Here is a 26,564-nt window from a genome sequence, read left to right as displayed (position 1 = left end):
TTGAGAAAAGCCAGCGTAAAGCGTTTTTATTGCAATAATAAAACTCTATGTGTTTACGTGGTGATGGTGGAGGAGGCGGCGGAGGAAGAAGAGGCAGCGGCAATTCTCTTACCAAAACTCACTACGTGAGGGGATGGGGAGGGGGTCAGCAGGACACCAGGACGGGGGCCGGTGCATTGCCCAGGCGGCTGTGGCAAGCTGCGATGACCAGCATCAGATCTCCGTTAAGAACTCTCTACGGTGTGTCCGCACTCGGGGGGGCTGGGGAGCGGGCACGGGTTCACACCACCCCCACCACCCCCCGTGGGGAAAGCAGCACCTTTCGAAGTCCTTGAATTTAGCTAGCTGCGGGGATTCAGACTGCTAAAAGGTAAAAATATCCTGAAAATCCAGTAGAAAACACCACGCACCACAATACTGGCGGGGGTGCGGCGGAAGAGGTCAGTGGGCTGGGGGGGAGAGCTGCCCCCAGAGCAACAAGGTTGACGCTACGTCACCATGGAAGATGCCCCTTCCCCAAGATGGTAGTGGGGGGGGGCAGGGGGGGAAGAGTCCCTTGTGGCCCCAGGTTTCAGCAGAGAACCGTATCAACTCCTATGACTGAGGCTTCCCGGTGATTCAGCCCTCGACAGCCTCTCAAACTGCTTTGTATGGCTTTGCAGCAGAAAAATCGGTTTTTTAATACAATAAGGTACTTCCCCAAAACAGAAACGAAACAAAGGCTTGCCTCGTTTCAAGCAACTTTTCCTATATAATGTGAACCAACCAGTATATTTACTAGCAATGCTCGATCATACACAACTCAAGTCTACACCAAAAAAATATATAATAAGATTAAAGAACCTGACCAAAACAAAAACAAAAAACCAATAAACCCCAAAACAAGAGAACAGATAAGCTGAGGTTTTACAGCATGTAGCTTAAAAATGTCAAATATTTGGAAGGAAACAAGGAAGGAGAATCAGAAGCAGAGCCGAGTGACCCAAAAACATTCAAATCAGGGTGGATGTAGTGGACAGCTGGGAAAGCTCCATACAAATTCATGTGCATTCATCTTGAAGCAGAGATTTCTGGATTTCTCCATGTGCCAAACCTGTCAAGGCAAAAAAAAAAAAAAAAAAAAAAAAAGGGAACTTGCTTTAGTTTGCCCTGGAGAGGAGGGGTGCAGCTGCGCTGTACAGAGAATGAGAGAGAGAGAAAGAAAGAAAGGGGCGGGCCAAGAAAACAGACGCAAATGCCAAAATAAAAAAGAGGTGGAGAAGATCCGACACCTCAGCCCTGTTGACTCAAGGCGTTGTACCCATTAGTTGCCCAGGCAACCCTGCTCAGGTGCCAAGTTCAGCTCTGGCAGGAAGCTCTCAATCTCCTGCTATTGCCACTTATGGCACGATAGTCACGCTTTGTGCCAGGCTGATGAATGGGCCCGGGGTGCCCCGTTCTAGAGATTTCTGCGCAGACAGAGGCCTCCCAACACCTGCCTCTCCCTGAGCCACTGGAAGTGCCTCTTCTCTGTCTGTCTGTCTCTCTCTCTCTTTCGCACAAACCCGAGGAGTCTTCCAATACCGTCACCTACCCCGGAGCAGGGAAATGGAAGAACACATGCCTCTTGTCATTCCATTTTTAGAAGCTCCACGTCAAAAATTAGGGTGGCGTTGGGTGGGATGATACCCGGGTGGCCGGTGGCACCATAGGCATAGTCTGGCGAGATTATCATCTTGGCTCGCTGCCCAACGCTCATCTGCAAAAGGAACACAGAAGGCCGTTAGAGCAGATGCAGCCCATTCCCACCACCCACCCCCTCCGCCTTTGTTTCCCTCCACAGAAGGTGTCTGAATCCCCGTTTCCGAAACACACAGGCCGGAAAAGGCAAGGTGTACGACAGAGGGAGACAAAGAAAAGCCTGGCAGCAAAAGGCCTCAGCTTTCCCTGCTGTGTCGGGGGACGGGGGGACGGGACCGCGAGACACTGGCTGGCCACATCCTTCATATTCCCTCCATTCCAGCAACGAGGACAAGGCAGACAGGCTTAGCTGCAAACTATTCCCAAAAGGACGCTGAGAGATGCCTCCATTTCTAGTCTGCATCCACTTCAGTCTTATCATGAGATGGCTGGCATGATATGCAAATCTCTCACCACTGTGACTCACATGCAAAAGGCAGGGATAAGACAGAGGTTGTTCTCGCCAGGTAAACCCCACTGAGGTCATTGCGAGCCAGATCCCAATTGCGGGGGGAAATCCCAGCTGGCCCAAAATATCGCCCCATCCCTTTCAGCCACCAAACCTTCCCGCTTCGTGCACGGAAAGCAGGAAGAGCCCCCAACTCTCCTCTCCGCCCAACTCCTGCTACCTGGCACTGTTCAAACCTGCACACCTGGGCAACCCCTTCTTCCCAGCCACGGATGACCTCCTGTTTGCCCATCACAAACTTGAATGGCTTGTTCCTGTCACGGGACGAGTCGAACTTCTTTCCATCCTCCAGCATACCTGTGATGGAAAAGGAAGCGAACATCATCCTGGGGGCAAAATACACCCAAGAGAAACATTTCCCAGGAGGATCGTGCCAGCAAAGGAAACAAATCGGACACATGTCAAAAAGCACAGGGCTCTCAACTGGGGTGGGGAGAGAGGAATTCAGATGGCAGATTAATTCAGTGAGACAGATTTCAGTCGATAACGGCCAACTACAGTGGAACCTCAGAACGCCGTGGAACTCGAACATTTCAGCTCCCGGACAATCAGAAACCAGATGTGATTGTTCCGGTTTTTGAATGATTTTCAGAAGCTGAACGTCCAGCTCCTGCAGCCAATCAGAAACTGCGTCTTGGTTTTTCGAATGGATTAAATTCAAAAACCAAGGTACGATTCTAATACAAAATTGGTAACGGGCACCAGGGAGACGCTCTCCACAGAGATGGAACCTTTTTTCTTCAGATCCCTTCTCAGTGATTCTTCAGTGAATCCCACAGACTTGACCCTCAGTCCTCTTCCCCAACTGAATGGAAATGTAATCCGTCTTAACTGTGTTTGCACATATTTCTGCTATTTCCTCCTTCCTTCACTTCCGCCTTGCAAAGGAAATTTGGATTGTAAGCTGCTTGGGGCAGAGGATATGTCCTTTCTGAACCCTTTCTGCTGCCAGATGAAAATATGCTCTGACCCTTCCCATTTTCCTGAGCTCTGGTGAGTAAACCAAGAGAAAGACCCCACCCTGATAAAGCCAGCCAGCACCCACCCCCCAGGCCCCAATTAGTCAGGATTCCTCAAACCACGGTCATGTCTACACAATGCCTCCCCAAATTCACTGCTGTTAAAGCAGAAACGCGGAAGGAAAAGGGAATTACAAGACAGGGATTTGGTTACCAGCACTGTAGCCAACTCATTGAATGATGCCACGTCATGCAGAAACCAGAACAGACCCCCTTTGCCCCACCTAGAGGGGCAAGAGACCCACCACCTGGCTGGCAGCTTTTGCATCTGCTGAATGAGTGCCCAAGACCCCAACCGCAACGTGTCCTTCAAGAAAAGGCGCTGCTTCTAAAGCATTTTTACTTGGTATTATAAGTGAGGACATGAATAGACAGGATATTAAACTGTTTTTATACGCAACGAAAGCGGCAAGTGTATTGTTGGCCCAGAAATGGATAAAATGACAGGAAGGATTTGAAACCTGAGGGACCAGAGATTTACAGAAGATTGGAAGAAAGATACGAATTATTTGAAGAGCAACTGTAATCAACAAATTACGCTAGTAGGACTACAAGAAGTTTTGTAAGGAGGAATATATGAAATATTTGCAAAGAAGAGAAAAGAAGAGAAACATTAGTTATGATATTTAAATGTAATAGTGGAAGTAAGAAATGTAAATTAAGTGGAAAACATTAGAAAATTTTCACATGTGATTGATGGAAGCAAAAAAAATGTATAAGATATAAAAGTTTAATAATTGTTGAAAATGATATGCTAAAAAAACCAATATTTTTTTTAAAAAAAATCTTTTTTAAAGGAAAGGCGCTGCTTCTAAAGCACTGTGAAATTTTCCAGTAGTGGGGAATGAGCAGGATACTAACTTTTTCTCGGCCAGCCCAGGGTTATCCAAAATCAGCCTTGTGCCACAAGTTCACGTTTAATTACAGAGATCACAGAAACATCCAGACCCAACGTGACCAAGTTTACTACAAGACACCAAGTTTGGCTGATGAAACCACAGAGCGACAGCATCTTAGATGCACAGGAAGTTGTGGTGTTCACCAAATGAGAGGACCGCAACATTAACTTGTGTCTCGCCTGCCCCACATCGCCTTTGGGAAGCAGGGGAGAGAATTGATAACACGCCTTTAGTGTACTCTTAAAAGAACTACCACTCAACGTCAGCATTCAACGATTGAAAAAATGGGTTTTGATTTCTTTTGAAAATAAGAATGAGAAGCAACAGTAAGGCTCTAACAAAAATTAAATCCAGGAGTCTAACTAAGGCCAATGGATAATTAGGTCATATGCTGTTCAGAAATAAGCTCTCTGTAAAACTCCATACAAACAGGCCACACACTTACTATTCTGAGATGTCCCTATCCAGGGACTCCCATGAGCCCTCAATCTGTTAGCCACCATCCATCCTCCAACCGCCTCCAGACACTCACACAGGAACTTCAAAGCCTACACAAGCAGCCCTGCTGTAACAGACCTGGGGACTAATAGAGAGTCCAGTATCCTATTTTCAATAGTCATGAACCAGCACTCGAAGGCCAGAGGTCCTCCCCACTTGCTCTTTAGCAACTGGACTAAAGGAAGCAGATGATGTAGGCTCAAAACATTGCTTCTAAATACCATATTTTTCAGTGTATAAGATGCCCCCATGTATAAGACCCCCCCCCTATTTTTGGGGACTGATGTTTTAGAAAATGGGGGGTGATGGCACAGAGTTGTTGAGGTTTTTTTGCGGAGGACTGCCCTTGACGCAGCCACCAATAACATGCCCAATAACCGCTGACACCAGCGGCAGCAACCAATCAAACGTCTACCCTATGTAATATCCATGTATAAGGCGACCCCAACTTTTTAGCATACTTTTATATTTAAAAAAAAACCACCTAGTTTATACACAGAAAAGTCCGGTATGTGATAAATTTTGTGAAGTGCTTTGACTACTCTAAAACAGACTACGAACATTAAGTATCATTAGGGGAGGCTTCCAGACGTAAACTGATTGTGCTGCTCTCTGCTCACAACTGTGCAAAGCAGGTCACATGCGGCTGCAAGAAAGGACCCACCGACTGATATTTCCAGCACACCAGGAAAGGCAGAAAGCAACCTGAGAAAAGCCTTTGGGGAGCCCTTGCAGTTCACAGGCATCCGCAACAGGTCTGCCACAACCATTAAAGAGGATTAGTTTGTGATTAAGTGAGATATGCAGCTAAGCACAGGGCTGGCCAAGAACGTAAGACCAGCAGAGAAGGAGGTTCCAAGGACCTACATTCTGGTCCAGGGAAGAAAACAGCAAGGAGCTCTTTACCGCTTGAAGGTCCTGTATACATCCAGTGCAAGACCCCTCCTGCCACGGGGCTCTTTACAAATTAAGAGCCGTGGTGAGCTTGGATTGTAATGGCCAGCTTGACAGGATCGGCTTCCATTTTAAAAGGGCAAGACTCATCTTGGGAGGCAGCCGAGCGAGATACAGGGACATTCATGTCCAGAGCAAGGAGGTTGGTACATTTGTCTAGTCTGCCTCTTCCCCCACTGGCCGATTCTGAACCTGAAGCGCTCACAGGTTTTGAGCTTGGTGAAGGAGTGAGGACCCACGCTCAGGACAATTCTTCCACTTTTATTTAGAACGTGCTTCTAAGTCACCTTTCGAGGAACCGTTTGCCTAAGATGCGCACACAGCTTAAACAAAAGCAGATGAATTAATCACGCACAGTTATTTTTAAAATAGGTCAATTGAAAGGCACAACAGCATAGATCCCAGGAGCTAAAGGAATGCTACACATTCTGAAATCCTCACTTCCCTGGCTGTGTCAACCACGACTTGCCCGAGCTTAACTGGTCAAGGAAATGAGAAGGCTAACTAGGCTCACTCCTGCGTTGAGGCAGCAGTAAGTATCTAAGAGGTGCTTCAGGGCAAGGGTGGTCTAGAAACCGTGTCCAGGGTCCAAAGAACAGCAGCCGCCTGATGATGATGATGATAAAACTTGTATACTGCCCTATGAAGGTAAAGGACCCCTGGATGTTTAAGTCCAGTCAAAGGTGACTATGGGGTTGTGGCGCTCATCTCGCTTTCAGGGCAAGGGAGCCGGTGTTTGTCCACAGACAGCTTTCCAGGTCATGTGGGCAGCAGGACTAAACTGCTTCTGGTGCAATGGAACACCATGACGGAAATCAGAGCGCTCGGAAACGCCGTTTACCTTCCCGCTGCAGCGGTACCTATTTATCTACTTGCACTGGCATGCTTTTGAACTGCTAGGTTGGCAGGAGCTGGGACAGAGCAACGGGATCTCACCCTGTCATGGGGATTCGAACCGCCGACCTTCTGATCGGCAAGCCCAAGAGGCTCGGTGGTTTAGACCACAGCGCCACCCGCGTCCCTGCCCTATACCCATAGATCTCAGGGCGATTCACAACGTAAAATTGCAATATAAAAAAGACAAAATACATAATAAAGACAAAGACAACCCAATAAGCCCCACTTCCACAACACATTTAAAAGTTCTCAGCGTCCACAGAACTTTGGCCTTGTATTATAAAAGAGCAGGCCTCAGCCCCATGGCAGGGAAACTCTTTTTCAAAGTTGGTGAGCTGGCTTGATAATCTGCTGCAGGGAGTGTGAAAAATTCCACTGAGCACGCCTAGATTAGCCTTTGGGAAAGCCCTGAACAAAAGGACTCTTGGAACCTGGGAAATTTAAACCCGCCAGGCAATTCGACCCAAGTCAAGCAATGAAGATAGGCATCAGCGGTTTTGTTTGGGTACGTTCACGGTGCAATCCGTCCTCGTCTGGTCAGAAGTAAGCCCCTCCAAGGCCAATGGGATTTACTCCTAATTATATGTGCATGGCAGGAGCAAGGAATCCTTTCCCCCCAACCCAATGGGTGCACTCTCTTCCAGGCAACCTGCCAACAGTTACATGGCCATTGGTGGGCGTTGCCTTTGTACAGAAGGCCAGTTTCTGCACATACTCTGGGTGACCAGACTTCAAGGACACGTTCTAGACAGGTAAACATATTCAAGGAGGGTGGTGAGGAAGGGCCAGCAAGGGGAGCCTGCCCACCTGTGGTGTATACCATTTCTGCTGCTTCTTTATAGTAAGACGACAATAACAGGAGATCCAAGAAAAGTTCTGCACTTACATTTTACGCACAAGAACACAAACATGTTACACATTGTCATCACGCAAAGGGGTTCCATGCCCAGTTTAGCCAGGAATACTCAGATCTTTGGCTGGGACAGACAGACAGACAGACTCTAACAGAGTCCTTCTGCAGGGAGCATCCATGTCACCCGTAACCTGATGACGAGTTTTGAGAAACAAACCTTGTCGACAAAATGGTTAACCAGACCGATATTTTCTCCTAAGTGTTCTGAACACACGTCGAGAGGCTGCACAAGGGTGAAGCAAAGAGCACATTGCAAATGATGCGTGAGGCTTTGATTCTGATCTTACTGGAGAGCAAGGAATTGAGCATCCGTATGCTACCACCGTCCTGCTCTCAGGCGCCACCTTTCCAGACTCACTGTCACACAGCTCTCCAGGGATGCATTCCTGTTCCAGCCACTCCTTCTGACTGGCAAACCTTCCATGCGCCTAACGTCTGCAATGGCCTAGGCCACAACGCATTTATGCGCTGAGGTCTTCCCCTCTGAGACCTCCCAAGGAGGAGGCTGAAAAAGAGGCACTCTTTCCCACTTACACTTTTGGCTATAGAGTTGTACCTCAGAAGTCGAAAGGAATCCCGTTCCAGAAGCCCATTTGACTTCCAAAATGTTCAGAAACCAAAGCGCGGCTTCTGATTGGCCGCAGGAAGCTCCTGCAGCCAATCAGAAGCTGCGGAAGCCCGTCGGATATTCGGCTTCCAAAAATAGTTCGCAAACCAGAACGGTCATTTCCGGGTTCGCGTCGTTCAGGAGCCAAAACTTTCGAGAACTAAGCGGTTCGAAAACCAAGGTACGACTGTATGTGCACCTGAAGGTTCGAATTCTACTGGAACTGACTAGGTCTGAAGGCAACCCTGTTTAGGGAAGTTTTTAATGACTGATGTCTTAATGTACTTTTAATCTCTTGTTGGAAGCCACCCAGAGTGGCTGGGGAATAAATAATAAATTTTAATTTTTTATTTATTTACTTACTACTAATACTACAACACAGATCCTCTAGAAAAGTGAAGTGTGAGCTATGCACCCTCTTGCTTCCTTCCACGCTGTTCTGAAGCAGAGAAGTAGTGATGGGGAGGGTGCCTCAGAAATCCAAATGTGCCAACAGGCCTAAAAGGGTCTGCAGTCCCTTCCTTAGAGAGATCAAATGAGCTGAAGGTGCAGGGCAGCAGCTGGAGGAAGATGGAAGGGTTTAGCCAGTAGAAGTCCGAGAGACTGGCAGACCTGAACAGCAAGATATTGAAAGCAGTGAGGACAGTGGTTGAAGCTGAAATAGTGTGAGTGCACAGTAGCGATAGCAAAGTAGTAAGAACGGCTCACAGCAAGGAGTGCCAGTAACGCACATCCTGCCTTAGAACTAAAGGAAGGAGACAAAGCGGTGTGGCTGCATGCACTCAGATTTCTTAAGTATATACTGCACAGAAACAGGACTTCAGTAGAGCCATGCCCCAATTTTCCCAGGCTGCCTGACTACCACAGTTGCGGCTCTCTCTTTTTCTTCCTAGGGAGCCGACAAGAACTCTGGGGCAACACCACATGTCTTCACAGAATGCAGACTTCTTAGGAGAAACTTGTATGCGCGTGCGAACAGCACAGAAGGCGCCTGAGCTTGAATAATCCCTAAAAATCCATGCGATGCTTTGCGCCTTCTGCTTTGCGGAACGCAGGCCAGGTTCCTGCGAAGGGGGAAGGTAGGGATGGACACAACCGCTCCCCTGCGCTGCCTACCTGCTCTCGGGTTGCCAATGCCCTGTATTAAAGCACATCAGATATGGGTCTCATTAACTGCCCTGGTTTTTGATGTCAGGAGCTGCAGACACACAGGTGTAGATCTCCTATTAGTTGTACACTGGGCGTGATCAGGATCTGCTTCCGCTGCCAGCATTCCCTTCTGCACATGGGCTGGGCAGAACTCTCCCCAGCCCAAGCCAGATTCAAACAGTGTGTGCTCTTATGCTGACCTATAAAGCACAGCAGTGCAAGGGAACGCGTCCTGGCCCAAGGGCAATTCAAAAGAGCAAAGGGAGGAAGTAGCTCATTGTTTTCATTACTTGTACTTGGCCTTGCTCAACAGTAGGACAGTGTTTCTCAAACGTGGGTCTCCAGCTATTGTTGGACTACAACTCCCATCATCCCTAGCTAGCAGGACCAGTGGGTCAGGGATGATGGGAGTTGTAGTCCAGCAACAGCTGGAGTTTGAGAAACACTGGAGCAGGACACAAGGACAAGGGAGGCTGTGTGTGGAAGGTGGAAACCGCTCCCCCTGGAGCAGCGGTTCTCAGCCTGTGGGTCCCCAGATGTTGTTGGACTACAACTCCCATCACCCGTAGCTAGCAGGACCAGTGGGTCAGGGATGATGGGAGTTGTAGTCCAACAACATCTGGGGACCCACAGGTTGAGAACCGCTGCCCTAGAGAGAAGTCCATGCCTTTGGTACTCAAAGAGGCAGTGATACAGCCTCTGCTGGAAAGAAAATAATATCTGGACCCCTCTGATTTGAACACCCACTGACCCACCATGTTGCGTAATATGGCTCTAGGGTTTCTGGATTCAAACTAGTTATGATAGATGCCTCCTAGGATAGATTTTGGCCTGGAAGCCACCTCTGTTGCACAAGCAGATGACACAGGCAGGGAGACAGGTGAAAAAGCAAAAGCCCATTTATTCTCCTGGCCCTCTCAGTGGCATTCAGTACAGTACTAACTATGGTTATCTTTCTGGGCTGCCTTGGAGGAACAGGAATTTAAAAACTTTTCCTTTAAAGCCAAAGACACTTATCCTCTTCAGAATGCAGCACTCAACAAGAAATCAACAGTTTGGGGTTTGTTTTCTTCCCATGTATGCAGAATTGCATAACAGTCCCCACTTAGGGTAACAAATGTTTACTGGCCTCGTTATCAAATTAAGCCAGCCTCCAAAACGGCCAAAGAATACCAAACCCACACGATTTTTTTGTGAATCAAAACACATTCTTGCAGCAAAATCAAATCTAACATTCCAAGCACGGGGGAGACTGCCAAATACTGACAAGGCACAGTCCCCACTTGGAGCAGGAGAAAGAAAAGGAGGAGGAGGAGGAGGAGGAGGAGGAGGAGAGCCAAAGACAAAGGCAGGACTCCCCTCCAGAGCAGGATGGATGGAGATGTTTGCCACCATGGATAAGGAGGGGAGCGGCCAAGAACAAAGAGGAAAAGTTGACAAGGTAGAAAGTGCAGCTTTGGACCCAGAGCTTGAGACATCGAGGGATCCAAGCAGCGAACATCCGTTTTTCGCAAGAGGCCAATGTCTGTATGAGAGCTTCCACGTTTGAAGCTGCAGCCCTGCTCAGCTTCCTCCTCGGACAAGGCGTCGTGCTTTCTAGCTCCGTGGAATTATATTTTGAGAGACGTCTGAGGCACCTTTTTACAGAAGGCGGTAAAAATATTCCTGTTCACTAGCAGCCAAATCCAGTTCAAGAACAGGATTTGGCTGTTATTTCTATTTTTTTTTTCTTCACTTCCCATCATTTGGCTGTTTTATCCTTGCCCGGGGCGGGGGGTGTGTGTTAAGGCTTATCTCAAGGAATGCAGCATGCATGTACCGAAGTAAAACGGCACAGCATGCAGCATCTAATGCAAAAAATAAAAATAATTATGAACCTAACAAGAGTTTGGCTGCTGCATGAGACCAAAGATCCAGCACTTTGTTTTCAGTGGCCAAGCAGGACATGGACACAATGGCACACTCATTAAAGCCTTTTTCGGCTGGTTACTGAATTGATCTTAAGAAGTTAAAATGTTGAGTAAAGGTAAAGGGACCCCTGACCATTAGGTCCAGCCATGGCCGACTCTCACGGCGCTCATCTCGCTTTATTGGCCAAGGGATCCGGCATACAGCTTCCGGGTCATGTGGCCAGCATGACTAAGCCGCTTCTGGCGAACCAGAGCAGCGCACGGAAACGCCGTTTACCTTCCCGCCGGAGTGGTACCTATTTATCTACTTGCACTTTGACGTGCTTTCGAACTGCTAGGTTGGCAGGAGCAGGGACTGAGCAACGGGAGCTCACCCCGTCGCGGGGATTCGAACCGCCAACCTTCTGATCAGCAAGTCCTAGGCTCTGTGGTTTAACCCACAGCGCCACCCGTGTCCAAAAAATGTTGAGTACGCACTCCAAATAACCACATGCGAATTCTGCACAGCTAAGATTCCACTCCCGACTCAAGAGCTCAAGTCCCCTGCAATTATTTCCTGATCAGGAAAACCATATCCTTCTCTCAAAAGCTGGAAGAATTCCAAGGATGCTAAAACTAGTCTGTATAGACAAAGATGGTAATTGAGCTGCTGAACATGCATTTGTGGCAACCATCGTTTATTAGCCAATTCACCTTTCTGTGGGTCACACTGGTTCAAATGGAGCAGCTCCAACAAAGCCAACTTAAGGCACCTCAGGCATTATGCGGCAGCACAGAGAGAGGGGCAGGAAAGTATATCAACAGCCTTGAATGCCATTTTCTGACTGTGGAATTAGATAAAGCAATTTAAAGCCTAATGGTAAGCTTGCTTAGATGTGAGCCCCATTGAATTCAGTGCTATTTATTTATCTCTCCCACCTTCAGTAAAAATCACTCCCAAGTAGATTTACTCTCAGGTAATCTTGCACAGAATTGCAGCATTTGCTGCAGACGGCAGACACCCTGTGTAACTCTGCTGCAACACACTGCCCCTCTTTTAAAAGGTTACTTGATCAGAAAACAACAAAAGGCTGCATTTGTTGCAGGAAGTGAGAAACTGCAGCCCTCTAAGTGCCTGTAGCCTGGGCAACAGTCCTATACGTGCAATTTGAATTGAATGAAGAATGGCTCCATTTCAAGAAGGTCAGACATCTCGCATTCGCTGGGTCTTTGCCACAGTTGGCAGGCTGCCCTCCAGAGCCTCAGAAGGCAATGTGCAAATTGGCAAAAGGCAGCCCAGGAGTTCCCACCCACTTCGATTTGCAGCAGAGAGAGAGCAAGGAGCGTCTCAGAGGCTGCTTTCGCTGCCGCTTCAAGTGCCGGCTGCACAGTTGGCCTTTCAGCTACAAAGGCTCCTCATCACCTTACACGGTAAAGTCCTTCCCAAGCAGGCAGACGTCCCCGTTAAAGCCAGCGGCTGGAAAAACAAAGGGCATTCCTGTCCCAGAGCCGTTTACTTTGGGAAGGTATGAACAGAACGTGCAACATTTCCTAGAGTGCCATCTTGCTGCACTGGAACGGAGACGCGATTCTCTGGCAGCCTATGGAGCCTGGCAGCCGGTCCTGTTAGCAACAAGAGGCTTGGCGGTGGTGGGCAAAGGTCCAGATTTAAGTCGGGATACGAAAGGGCACAGTCTCCCGATGACAGCTTATTTGCAAACTGTGGCCAGCTTCGTCAGGTTCTACAAAAAGGCAAGATGGAGACCAGTTGCAGCAGCTGCTCCAGAAGACACAGGCCATTGGAGGGCAGAATACACGCATTGCTCGCTTAGAAGGAGGGGATCCTGGGAAAGGGGAACGCGGGAGGGAGAACAGGCAAGCTGGGGCTTCCCCAGTTTCAGCAATGACCAGTGAGCAACAGAAAAGCCACAAAGCTCTGCATTCGCACTCATGGGCAAACAGGGCCTCCAAAGGAGCCTGCGTCTCTTGGCACCTGTCAGCACCGTCTCTGAATGGCTTACTCCCCTCAAATGCCATGACATTGCCCAAACCATGCCCGGCACCCAAGTCCACGCATTGCCAAGGAGGTGGGCATATTTACAAGCACACTTTTTGGAGAGCCCAGAAACAAGCTGCTTTGCTTAGACCCCTGAAATCTATGCCCTTGTGTTCTTGACCACTGCTTTCCAGGGTGTCACTTATCTCGTAACCCAAAACCAACCCCAGAAACGCCTCTCTCCCCCCCCCCCATGCTTTCTCATGGAAGAAAATGGAATTGCAGAGTTGGAAGATACCCCTGAGGATCATCTAGTTCAGCGGTTCTCAACCTGTGGGTCCCCAGATGTTGTTGTACTACAACTCCCATCATCCTGGAGCTCTAGCCTTGCTAGCTAGAGGTGATGGGAGCTGTAGTTCAACAACATCTGGGGACCCACAGGTTGAAAAAGGCTGATCTAGTTCAACCCCCTGCAGAAATATGCAGTTGGCCTTACACCAATAAAACCTGAAAGCCACAACATCGCGTGCACCATGCGAACATGACAGAATCTCCATCTTCCTGCATCATCCAAGCAACAAGGGAGCTGAACAACTGCCAAAGCCAAGCCCACGAAACCTTGAATGGTTCCACAAGGAACAATCCAATCTCATTTCTAGAACATGAACTGGACAGATCACAAAGAAAACCACCCTCCTCTGTCCGTTATCCTTAATTCCTCAGCAAAAGTAACTCAACACACAAACCACAGAGAAGGGGAAGTGTTGTCAAACCCAGACTGCACTGTGAACCCAGAAGACTCCAGTTCAAACCTCAAGCCTACTAGTTGGCCTTGGCTATGACTTATCAACTTCCGCGGTTTTTAAAGATTCTAATGGATAATTTTTATTTAATCCCACAGTCTCACGCGATTCTGTTATGAGTTTTAGGGCTGGGAAATACCTGGCTCTCAACATCGGGATATATTATCAGCTAATATATCACAGTGTCTGAAATAAGGATGGAGCCATGTAGAGGCATTGGGCAGGCTTCAGGGTTTTTGCAGCATCGTGATTTTTGCATAGCGTATGCACACACACACACAGCGATATATTGCTGGGTCAAAAAATATGAAACTGATACCACAATATGGATTTCAAACTGATTTGGGGCAACATATCACCCAAGGAGCTTTCTCCAGCATTGTAGGAAAGATGTAAAAAAAATAAATTAAGGACAACTGTGATATGGTTAGGAATCTGTGGGCCTACACAGTATTTTTTTTCCAGCAGAACAGTGCTTCTGGAGGACCAGTTAGTTAGGAGTCGGTATAAACCCAAATGTACCCCATGATCAGACACCACCAAATTTTACACAGCTGCCAAGGTTGTTCAAAGCATGGGGCTCAACAATTTTAGAAAGACTAGCTGTGAACTGAAACCAGTCCTTTATGTGAATAGAGGATGCAAGAGGATGTGTTCCTGTGTGACATGACGACTGAAGCCTCTGCCATCAGGTCCAGATCTAACTCTTAAGATTGGAACACACCCTGGTCCACTTCAGACCTAATGATCTGATGGCTTAATGGGCCCATGTGCTCCCTCATCATAGTCTGATATCTTTGTTTGCAAGCAGCAATAAGGACACATTGGCCCAATTTGGATGTCAAAGAAAACTGGTTTAACAAACTCCAATCATCTTCCTTGTGGATAAGAGAAGGTCTGCTGGATCAGACCCAAACCAGGATGTATTTTGGCAATGGCCCAGAGACCACGTTGAGGCAGCCATTAGACGGTATACATGAGAAACGGGGGCAGAACCGCCCATTTAAATTAGCTTGATCCAAGTGTAGAAGTAAAATAAAATACAGGTAGCACCCAGTAAAACCCATTGCAGGTGCACTGATCTAACCAAAAGTGTGCTTCAAGCGCTCCAGAAGAAGCCGTGTGTGTGTGTGTGTGTGTGTGTGTGTATATATATATATAATTATTTTCCTCAAAATAGTAATCTCAACAGCACACACGGCCTAAACAATTCGGCACCGCATCACAGCAAGTTTTGCAACATGCTATGTAAGATGCCAACACACAACATCCCAGGTGAAGGATACTGGCCAACATGAACAGGAAAAATCCTTTCCCAAGTTGTGGTGAAAAATGAAGATTGCCTTTTAACTTCTGTTACCAGTCTTATACGTCCTTAAGCTGACACTATCAATGTTTTGTAGTTTGCATCCCCTGTAAACTACGTCTATACGTTGTTTGGCTCTGACCCTCAATAGTCTGAAATGATATCGTGTGCATGCAATTCAGTGTCACACTATTACACGTGTTCTGTCTGCACAAGCATTTTCGCTTGCAAGGCAGAAAGATCCACCTTGCACTGTTCTGGGGGTATCCCAAGACCCCAGAGTCAGTTTCAGGGAGCACATGGATATAAGGGGGTGGGAATCCAATTTCCCTTTTGCAGGGCTTCCGCTGACAGAGTTCATTAGGTGAATCACACTCATCTTACAGTCATTTCCAATTGGCTATACAGTGGCATCATCCCATTCATGATCCCTGAATGGCTGAGATCACCCGAGATCAATACTCTGAGGAGAATTAATGGGATCAGAGGCGACTGAAGAGAAAAGAATATCAACACCATTTGTCTCAGAATTACTAGTTTCTACCTGAGGAATGAAACCAGATATTTGGTTCAGCTCTCTTTTTAAGAGGTGTCCTGCTTCCAGTTCAGTTATGAAAATGGAGCGGTGAGTGCACAGATGCTTCTTACCCCACCAGGCCAGTTGGAAAAGTCTGCTCTCAATCATATAAAGCTGATTTTAAATGAATTTCATGCTTGGGAGAGGAGCACCTTGCCTGCCACATCTGGAAACTACTTGCAGTGGGGAAACCCAAACTGCTCCTACTAACCTGACAGTTCTTGTAAATGCATCTGAAATCCTGCGCAGTCTTTGCCGCTCCTAAGAAGTTCAGGCACTAACAAAAATGAGCACATCTGCCCCCAATCCTGAGGCTGTGGACACAGAACCTGACCCAGGCTCCCTGTTGCTCCCATACTGGCACCAGAGATAATCATTTATACTGTAGCTTGCATAATCCAAAACTGCCCCCATGAGGTGTGGTCAGGATCACAGTTTAGAATTCCCAGCACCCAACACATGCCCTGAAGGCTGTGGTGGAGAACCATCCTAACTTTTTAACTCCTATGATATAGAACATGCAACCCTCATGCCACAAAACCATTTATCCTCTTCTTCCATGCTTTGTTCCAAAAACTGTTGTGTTGCAAAGAGAACGTCAGCAATGTCTAGGCAACAATGACCATGTACATACGCAATAGACAATCTTTATAGAATTCCTTCAAACCATAACAAGTACAAAATGAAATCTTCAGTCTCAAAGTCTCTGAAAATCTTTAAATGAAGTGAGGTACCAGACTTTATACGATAAAAGACAAGCTGTGAAGCTTTGTGTATTCAGCAAATATGATGTCCAGCAATGCTGTGGAACAGTGTTCATGTAATAATGTAGTCACTGCTCACTGTCTGTATCTGGCATCTTGCATGTACGATCCCTATCCTGCTCACATCGGATGCTGCTCCCTAAATCAGACCAGGCCAACCTTTTGAGCAGACGTCGCCCTTGCCAAAAAAAAGCTAAACCAGAGCATGAAACACCTGAGAAAGGAAAGAGGCTGCATTTTAGCACCATGGGGCTTGCTAAAGGTAAGACGGTGTTGTCCAAACACACACACACCCAAATGAAGTGGAGATGACGGAAAGGCGCTGCCTATGGCTCAGCCCTCCCCAAATGCTCCACAGATACGGAAAAGGAAGGCTGCGCTGCCAGCACCAGAGGGCGGGCGAATCTCCTGTCCCAACCAACAGCATCCAGGTCCCCTGCCAGCCATCCCTTTGTTCTTCCTGTCAGCGCAAGAGGCAGCCAGGGAGAGACCATCCTCATTTCCCTTCCCCACCCAATGACAGCAGGGAAGGAAAGAGAAACAGATGGAGGGGCTGCTAATCCGGGAGGGGCGGAGAGGGAGGAGGTCTGCGCGGGCACAAACCCTTCCCTTTTCTTCCCTTTGGCATCCAAGAACGGGGTCCCCAGGAAATACTACACAGGAGGGAGAAAGGAGATCGCAAGGGGAGGATGGCAGTCCAGTGAAGAGCTAGTTCGTTCCATGAGCTACACAAGACAGAGGTAAAGAGAACCTCTCCAAGAGGGCAGGCCCTTTGCTGTTTTAACTCACACCAGAGTAAGGCTGCCACACAGGGAGAGTCCTCCCTCGTAAGCACCCAAGGGGTGCTGTGCCAAATCCCCACAGACCCTGCAGCCTGGAGGCCAGAAAATCACTTTGGCTTCCACAGCTACATCACGAAACTGAAAGAACTGGTTATTCAACCTGGCGTCTTCCCCTAAAAACAGGATACTCTCCATCGACAGCATTCCCAGAATTTCCCTGGAGGCTTCCAAAAAAGATTTCGCTCCCCAGACTGCAAGTAACTGCTATCTTACTGCTTCCACCCGTTTGTCTCCCTTACGTTCCTCCCCCCCCCCAAGGATTTTTGAAGAGCAGCTACCACTCAGCCAGCGTTACGCCTTCTTCATATTTCTGGCACAATGAGAACCCTTGCAAGTGCGCACAAAGCAAGGGGTGCCAAGAAGAAAAATAAGCCACTACGCTGCTAAGAACCAGGCCATCCATCCAACCGCTGTTGGAAGTAGCTCTACCCATATAAGCAGCTGGGTTGTCACAGCGCAACCACGGCAAAGCATTCTGGCCTTGCATACTTCATGGTGTTCTCCCTCCCGCCACAGCTTCAAGCCCTACAAGGAAAGAACTCAAACCTTCACTCCTAGTGGGCGGCCAGCTCTGCAGGTACACAATGCATACCGTTCACTGCGTGGCATCAGGAACGTGGAACTCTGCACCAACTCCCAACATTAGAGCCATTATGATACAGGCCGCGGTCGAGTTGCACGGGGGCCACTTTCCGAGACACTGCAAGCTTACGTGAAATCGCGTATAATCCAAACACCCACTGAAAAAGCCTGCAAACACCCCGATCCACCCTTTTTGGGGACATTTTCAGATCACTTCCAGGTGCGGCACAATGCAAATGTGTGCATTTGCACACATTTTGGACATACCTAGAATGGTCACTGCCTGTATTCTTGTCCCAGGTGGTCTCTTCTATGCGGCACACGCAGTCTCTCCATGGGTCAGGCAATGATGTGAGACGGCTCTCCGTAAAAATGGCAATGGGGCCTATAGAGATGCTTTCGGCCAGCTGCAATCCAGCAGTGGAATCCAACAGCCCTTCAGAAATCTGCCATACTCAGACCCTGGCTTCCTTCCATAAGTAATTCACGTATGGATCATCACTCACTGAATGCGGGAAGGGCAAGGTATTTCAGGATGCTGTGTGAATATTTACAATTTAAAGTTGCTAGAAGCTGTAAGAGATAGAGGGCAGCCAGCGATTCCATGCATGCCTTTGAAGCCTTCTTTGAAAAAACTAGGCTGTCGTCTCCATCACTTCCTAGCAACGAATCCCAGTACAGAAAGGGGAATACCTTAGTGGACAAATTAGCTGTCAGTTCCACAGATCAACCAATCGGGCTTCAAGCAGCAAAGCGAAATATCTACCAAAGAAGGTTAACACAGAGTTCACGTTCCACCAGATTCAGAGCCACCCTCAAAATCGGGGGGCATGTTCTCAAAAACGGGGCACATGCAACATGTTTCAACTAAATGCTTTCTCACTGCACATAGCACAGCAGCTGACTTTCCAACTAGATCAATTTCATGGCATCTCTCAATGATTTGGGTGCTTTTGATCAACCTAGGGAGCAGACACGCTCTTTGCTAAAAGGGTTTAACATGAGCCAAAATGGAAGCACTTCTAATATAATATGCAAATCACCACAGTATTGCACCCAAGTGATTAAGTACAGTACTTTGGCACAATCGTCTGAAGACCTGTGCTTTCCTCACATTGCCAATATTAGATTTTGCAGTACAAAAATGTTAGATGACCTGTGTAGCACCAAAGAATCAGCCTGAGTGCAGAGACAGTGACTGACACGCTAATGAACATTTGATAACAGAGACTACCTGAAAGGTAGCACATTTTTTAAATACAGACACGGATATGCAGTTATATATGGAACATCAGACCCATCTACATATCACTAAAACCACAAAGGTGTGAAAAATGAATTCCACATTAACAGCCCATTCGCAAAGACCACTAACCAACCCAGAATAACCAAAAGCATACACCAGCATCTCAAGTTCTGTCCTCGTGATCAGGATGTCAGGCATAGAAGCTTCTGAAAAAGGACCCAGGCACTTGAAAATAAACGACACTAGGCAAAATGTACTAAAGGTCTGCCTGCCTAAGGCAGCTTCGTACGTATATAAAAATATCAAGATGCACTGAAACAAGAGTACACAAGGATATGCCTTATATTCAATAAGACCACCGGATCCATTTAGGTCTGTGTTATCTACACTGACTGGAAGCAGCTCTCCAGGGTTTCAGAAGGGAGGGGCCCTCCCCAACAGTACCTGGAGAGACCAGGTACTTAACCTGGGACTTTTCACACCCAAAGCACACGCTCTATCACTTAGCTATGGCCCCTTTCTCAGTGCTTCCTTCCACTACCCAAGAAATTTAGGCTTTTTCCTGAAGTATTAAAAAAAAAACCCAGCCCCAAAAATCTTGCCCACAAACATGAAACACATTTTTTCACTCAGTTCTGATGGAAGTTCCTTAAATATTCCAACCGTCAAAAAGCAAGTAAGCAAGCTACTGTAACAAATAAATAAATTTGGGCAGATTGGATATCCCTTACAAGAGCTGGCATGACAGACAATCACTTGGGAAACAGAGCAGACCAGAAACATAGAAACCTCAACCATGTTTTTTAGCCTTGCAGACGGAGAAGCATGCGGTTGCAGGCGAGGGCGGCATAAACCCCACAAGATGCCAACCACAGCCTAAGACCCCTGCCAGAAACAACAAGATTCATGACGAAATTGCAGTATTAAGGGCAAACAGCTTATCTAAGTAGTACCTTCCTTTTGGCGAGATCCTTTCCGCCTAGCCCAAGCACAGCTGCTTGGGAATCCGTGGCTGCTCCAGTAGTACCTCTAAGCAGGTGGTGGCTCAGGGGAAAACCACACACTGGGTTTAAACATGGGTGCCGTAGACCACAAAGCTCGCTGGCGTGGGGGGGGGCGTGCAGAGAGACCCACACACAGCCCCCCCTCTTCGATGCACGCAGCAAGACCCAAGGAGCATCAGTTGCCAAGGGAAGAAAGGACACAAATTTGAGTCCCCACCACCCGGCTTCCAAAAGCAGGTTTGTGGGTTGCGATGCCCAAAATACAGTTAAAATGCGAGGGAGGAGGGGGTTGTTTTTGCAACCAGGTAAGGAAGGAGGAGCCTCAGCCTGCCAATCATCCCCCCCCCTTTGACAATTAAGGTTTTCCTCTAACCACTGCACCTTATGCCACCGTGCCCAGCCATATCCTAACCCTCTGCTGAAAGGAAGAGGAGGGGCACAGATTTCTGCTCCTGCCTCTCCCCCCCCATAACATTTCACCCCCTACAAGCTGAGACACACTCGCCCCCCCCACGCACAGTTGCCCCCTCCACCCCTCCCTTTTCTGCTCCAAGCACAAAACGCAGCTGTGACCCCCCACTCCCTCCCCACCAGACACAGAGAGAGACCGTTTGCGACCCCTCCCCGCCCCAACCAAAAAGCCTCCCCCACCCCCACATTCCTGGAAGTGGGGCGAGTGGGGGGGGGGTTAAAAGAGGGTCATTCAGACGACGAGACTCACCCGTGTAGTGCACCACGCAGGTCTGCCCTCGCTTAGGGAAGGTCCTCCCTAGAGAAGAGGAAAAGGCAGTTAATGGGGGGGCGAGAAGAGGGGGCTCGTGCCCCCTAACCTCTTGAGGGGGGGTCGTCGGTTGAGGGGGGGGTCTCTCGGCTCACCGTCCCCGGGGGAGATGGTCTCCACGCGCACGCCCATGTGGCCCGGCCCGCGGCGATGCTAGTCCCCAAAGGCGCACCGGGAGGAGCGGCAGCGGCGAGTCCGGCAGGCGAGAGGGAGGAGAAGCAACGGCGGACGAACCACCAACGCCTGGAGCGAAGGAGGAGAAGGGGGCGGGGAGGGAGGAGCCGCGCCTGCGCGCTGCCGCTTAGAACGGAGGCCCCGCCCCACGCCGCCGCCGCCGCCCTGCCTCGCCTCGCCTCGCCGGAGTCGGCCGCTCGGAGCCACGCCCCGCCGTTTTTCGCGCGCGCGCGCCCGCTCGGAAAAGGCGAGGCGCACGTGGCCGCGGCGGTGGGAGGGGCAAAGGGCGCGGCTGAGGGAGAGGGGAGAGCAGACGCCGCCGCCATCTTGGCTGCTGCCCCTCAGGGAGGAGGCGGAGGAGGCGGGAGAGGGAGAGCGGGCTGCTCCCTCTTTCTCCCCCCCTCCCGACTCTCCCACACACAAATATACATTAGTATATCACATATACTAATACATATATTATTATGCTATTATATATATAATACTAATTTATACATATTATATAATGCTAATAATAATATATATATCATTATTAGTATATCACATATACGAATACATATATTACGTTGTTCAAAGGTCAAATCGCATCCTAAGAATAAGAATGATTTTGTTATTTGTACCCCGCCCGTCTGACTGGGTTGCCCTCAGCAACCTCTGGGAAAAGGGAAATAGGAAAAAATGGTCGTGTTTGTGGTAAAAAAAAAATACAGTGCGGTCCCCAAACATGCACATAACAGTATTTTCCTCTGCCTGATGAACAGGCTCAGATTCCCAAGTTGCTAGCGGTTCTTGTTTCTGTCTGTGAGCCGCGCTGGGTCTCTATCAGGGGGAAAGGCAATAATAATAATAATAATAATAATAATGTGGTGGGTAGGGAGATAAGCGTGCCATTTATGGCTGCCTGAAGAGGACTCCCGCTCATGCCTGGGCCCATATCCTCCAATGTTTCTCCCACAAAAATAGGGCTGAAGAATCTAAAGTATCTGAAGAAGTGTGCATGCACACAAAAGCTCATACCAAGAACAAATTTAGTTGGTCTCTAAGGTGTTACTGGACCATTTTTTATTATATTATTTCTACTGCGTCAGACCAACATGACTACCTCCTGAATCTAGAAAAATAAGGCTGTTTTATTCTACATCAGGGAGCGTCTCTCTCTTGCACAGAGGCGTCCTGTCCCCATGGGTCACCTCAAGCTAATGGCAACCTCTCCGCTTATCCTACCTCACAGGATTGTTGTGAGGGAGGAAACGTGTGAGGAAGGGATCAGGTGCGACACACCTTCCACAGATTAATAAAATGAAATAGTAAGCTGCCTTGAGTCACTGTTGGGGATGGGAAGGTGGGATATAACAACAACAACAATAACAACAACTGTGAGAATGATCAGGATCATACCAGAAAGTAAATAATAATAATAATAATAATAATAAACAATTTTTTTAATTTTTTTATTTATACCTCACCCATCTGGCTGGGTTTCCTCAGCCACTCTGGGCTGCTCCCAACAGAATATTAAACAAAAGAAACCCTATTGAACTCGGTGGGACTGGCTTCTGAATAAAAATGCTTTGGGTTGCAGTGTAAGGATGCCCTTTCTTGACCCAGTTACTTGGGAGTAAGCACCATTGAATACAGTGGGGTTTCCTTCTGAGTAAACAGTGTAACGCTCCATTTACAAGAAAGGAATCAACCCCCCACCCCCGTGTTTCCTAAGAAATGGCTGGCCGCCAAAGGGCCACTTTTTCCTTCAAAATTATAGGAAAGAATGCCAGCTTCACCGTTTCCTTCACTGGTGCGGGAATTTTATTTTCAGTATAAACAGGAGTCACCGTTTTTGCACCTAAACTGAAACCTGATGTATGCTCAGAGACGTCTTGCTTCCTACTTGTTCATTTCTTGGTCAGATAAGATAGCTGGGCTGCTTTTCTGCTTCCAAGTTACCTCTTCTTGTGTGGCTACCAGAAATACCTTTTTTTAAGCCTTGCAACTTCCTTTCAAGAAAGCTTTATTCATTAGAAAAGAAGTTTTGTTGTGTGAGTTCCTGGATGTCCCCAGCGTGGTCACGCTCCAGAGATGGGTCAATCTCGACACCCACCCAAACAAGATCTTTGGAAAACAGGCAGTCCTAGGCTCCTGAGCTCCCCATAACATTTCCCCAAAGTCCCCACAAACAGGGCATCCTCTTTCCTTACAGAGGCAACTCACATCCTCCTCTCTTATTTATTTATTTAGTAGAATGAATGAATGAATGAATGAATGAAGAGCTGGAAAAGGTTCTGGAAAGAGCAACCAAACTGATCAAGGATCAGAGCAGAAGAAAAGTTACCAGATTATAGTCAGGGCTTTTTTTTTCTTCCCACAATCAAGTGGTGTGTCATTTTTAACAAAATAAAGAAAAATAATTTCCGCCTTACAGACCCAATAGGCTTTCAACACAGCGTGAAAAAGATTCGCACGATTTAAAAACCGCCATTTGAGTCTGGCACCGGGAACAGCAATAACACACAGTGGTGCCAGGATTATTCAGGTGGCATTTCCTGCCCTCATCCTTGATGCTGCCCGTCAGCCTCCGCCTACTAGGCAGCAGAACCCGCTGATGTCCCCTGAGGACAGACAATGGAACTGAGCAGCTGGATCTAGCTAAGTCCTGTGATGGGAGGCAAGACTTCCCTGGATGGCAATTGGCTGTTACCAGGCAACGGCTCCCACTGATGTCCTCAGAGGCAAAGGAATGAATGGGGCTGAACAGCTGGATCTCAGCAACTGAAGAGATGCCACGTTGGATGCCTTCAGCAGCAGGATCCCACCTTGGATCAAATTTATGCTTCCGGGTGCCATAAGAAAGCTGCAGAGATAGCGCAGGATAGTGCGCACCCCGGAAACGATCTCTTTCAGCTTCTGCCTTCTGGAAGAAGGTACAGGGTTATAAAGACTAGGACTAGCCGCCTGAGAAACAGTTTCTATCCAAATGCGATTTTGGTTTTAAACACATTGTAAGGAGTCTGCATGGGAGTATATTGTATTTAAAAATGGGGTATCAGAGTTTTTAGGGGGCTAACCAGGTTGGGATTGCTGGGATAGCAGGCTTGTTGGGTTTTGAATAAGGTATCTTATGTAGATTTTTTCAATTTCGTTGTTCTGTATGGGACAATGACAATAAAGATTATCGTAGGAGCAGCCTTTGTAGATGGAGTCATCTGGTGCACTAGCATCCCAGGCTAGATGGAAGTGGAACAAGTAGCTTTTTCTGAGGTGAGTTGGTGGGAGCTGCACACAGTAGTCCATGTATGATGGTCACACCACTTTTTTTAACAAAGGCAGTTTGGGCAGTTTTCAGTTCCATTCCTGATGATCCCTACCAGAGAATTCACCCTTTTCAGAGATGCTGCCTACTACGCCGATGTTTTCATTGAGCTATTTACCACCACCTCAAGAGCCCTTTCCTGCTCAGTCACTGCCAATTCAGACCCGCCACAAGCGCAGACCCTCCAGTTGCCCCCATTTTCCAGGGACAGTCCTGGATTTACAGAAGTTGACCCGGTTTCCAATTTCACCCAGGAATGTCCCGCTTTTCCACTTAGGACATCCCTATTTTCATCAGAGAAATGTTACAGGATATGGAGTTATGCGACCCTGAGCCAAGGAGATAAGTAACTGTACAACCTTTAAAAGACATCTGAAGGCAGCCCTGTATAAGGAAGTTAAAAAAATAAATGTTTTATTATGTTTTTATATATCCTGGAAGCCGCCCAGAGTGGCTGGGGTAACCATAATAAAATTATTATTATTGTGGAATAGGACATCCCTACTTTCACTGGGAAAACCAAAGCTTTAATTATACGGACCTTTGCCGGCAAGGTGATGTCTCTGCTTTTAAGGTGCTGTCTAGGTTTGTCATTGCTTTTCTCCCAAGAAGCAGGTGTCTTTTAATTTTGTGACTGCTGTCGCCATCTGAAGTGATCATGGAGCCCAAGAAAGTACTCACTGCCTCCATTTCTTCCCCTTCTATTTGCCAGGAGGTGATAGGACCAGTGGTCATGATCTTAGTTTTTTTGATGTTGAGCTTCAGACCATATTTTGCGCTCTCCTCTTTCACCCTCATTAAAAGGTTCTTTAATTGCTCCTCACTTTCTGCCATCAAGGTTGTGTCATCAGCATATCTGAGGTCCGTATAATTAAAGCTATGGTTTTCCCAGTAGTGATGTATGGAAGTGAGAGCTGGACCATCAAGAAGGCTGATCGCCGAAGAATTGATGCTTTTGAATTCCGGTGCTGGAGGAGACTCTTGAGAGTCCCATGGACTGCAAGAAGATCCAACCTCTCCATTCTGAAGGAAATCAGCCCTGAGTGCTCACTAGAAGGACAGATCGTGAAGCTGAGGCTCCAAGACTTTGGCCACCTCATGAGAAGAGAAGACTCCCTGGAAAAGACCCTGATGTTGGGAAAGATGGAGGGCACAAGGAGAAGGGGACGACAGAGGATGAGATGGTTGGACAGTGTTCTTGAAGCTACCAGCATGAGTTTGACCAAACTGCGGGAGGCAGTGGAAGACAGGAGTGCCTGGCGTGCTCTGGTCCAGGGGGTCACGAAGAGTCAGACACGATTAAACGACTAAACAACAACACCAGTCTCCTGCCACCCCAGGGAGGATATTGAAAGGGCTTGACTAAACAACAACAACTTTCACCAGAGAAATGTTGGAGGGTATTCAGAGCATTGTAATCACTCTGCATTTGCTTACGTTAAACCACAGTCACAATTTTAACGCCCATTCACCCAGTTTGGAAAGATTGTTTTGGAGCAGCTCACAATCCCTCTTTGTTTGTATCTACCCTGAATAATCTGATGTCATAATCACTGCTCGGCCCTTACTCCACATCATTTCTGAATAAGTTAAAAAGCACCAGTGCTTGGGCGAACACAGTTCTTAAGGTCCATCTGCTCCATAAATTTAAATCAGTCATACAATTTTAACAGCTATGGCTTCCTCCAAAGGATCTTGGGTCCTGAGAGTTGTTAGAGAAGCCCTATTTCCATCACAGAGCTACAATTCCCAGAATTCCCTGGGAGGTGGGATTGTATCTCTACAATTCCCCATGTAGTTTATCAATCAATCCCACCTCCCAAGGGAACTCTGGGAATTGTAGTTCTGTCATAGGAACAAGGACCAACAAATCCCAGCACCCTTAACAAACTATGGTTCCCAGAATTCTTTACGAGAAGCCAGGGCTGTTTAAAGTGGTGCCCATTACTACACACTTTCTCCTTGGGGTGGCTCTGGCAAGCCTAGGTGCAGAATGTTAAATGCTTACTTTGCTGCTTGAAATATGTGGAGCCAAGAGCATGAATACTGTGTAGAGACTGGCGGTGCCGGTAGACTGCAGCAAACGCAATCCCAGTAAAATGCTTTGTAGATGTGGCTGCCTTCTTCTGTTAATGGCAGCAAAAATAACACTCTCCCCCTAAGGCTAGG

At 47.7% G+C, this 26,564-nt stretch overlaps 1 protein-coding gene across 2 annotated transcripts; it reads right to left on the bottom strand.

Moving 5' to 3' along the window:
- On the bottom strand, window positions 1-21,191 carry FKBP1A (FKBP prolyl isomerase 1A). Of its 2 annotated transcripts, none has more exons than XM_081011688.1 (5): window positions 21,010-21,191; window positions 20,855-20,902; window positions 2,373-2,485; window positions 1,604-1,738; window positions 1-1,093 (listed from the first exon to the last, which is right to left on the bottom strand). In XM_081011688.1, exons 1-4 carry the CDS (start codon window positions 21,044-21,046, stop codon window positions 1,610-1,612), a joined length of 327 nt encoding a protein of 108 aa, XP_080867814.1. In that variant the 5' UTR covers window positions 21,047-21,191; the 3' UTR covers window positions 1-1,093; window positions 1,604-1,609. The 2 variants fall into 2 exon arrangements, with proteins under 2 accessions (XP_080867814.1, XP_080867813.1); XM_081011687.1 differs by having other exon boundaries at window positions 1,574-1,738; window positions 21,010-21,189.
- Between the last annotated feature and the right edge of the window lie 5,373 nt (window positions 21,192-26,564).

The sequence above is a fragment of the Podarcis pityusensis genome, assembly GCF_964106645.2.
Source record: "Podarcis pityusensis genome assembly, chromosome: 6".
Classification (NCBI taxonomy): Eukaryota; Metazoa; Chordata; class Lepidosauria; order Squamata; family Lacertidae; genus Podarcis; species Podarcis pityusensis.
This window is presented reverse-complemented; position numbering and strand designations above follow the sequence as displayed.

Bases quoted from the DNA above. Each gene is read 5' to 3' on its own strand.
- FKBP1A (XM_081011688.1), bottom strand. From the start codon at position 21,046: ATGGGCGTGCGCGTGGAGACCATCTCCCCCGGGGACG. The intron at 2,486-20,854 runs GTGAGTCTCGTC...TTTCCATCACAG, and splicing joins CTGCGTGGTGCACTACACGG to GTATGCTGGAGGATGGAAAG. The intron at 1,739-2,372 runs GTGTGCAGGTTT...TTCCTTTTGCAG, and splicing joins GGGAAGAAGGGGTTGCCCAG to ATGAGCGTTGGGCAGCGAGC.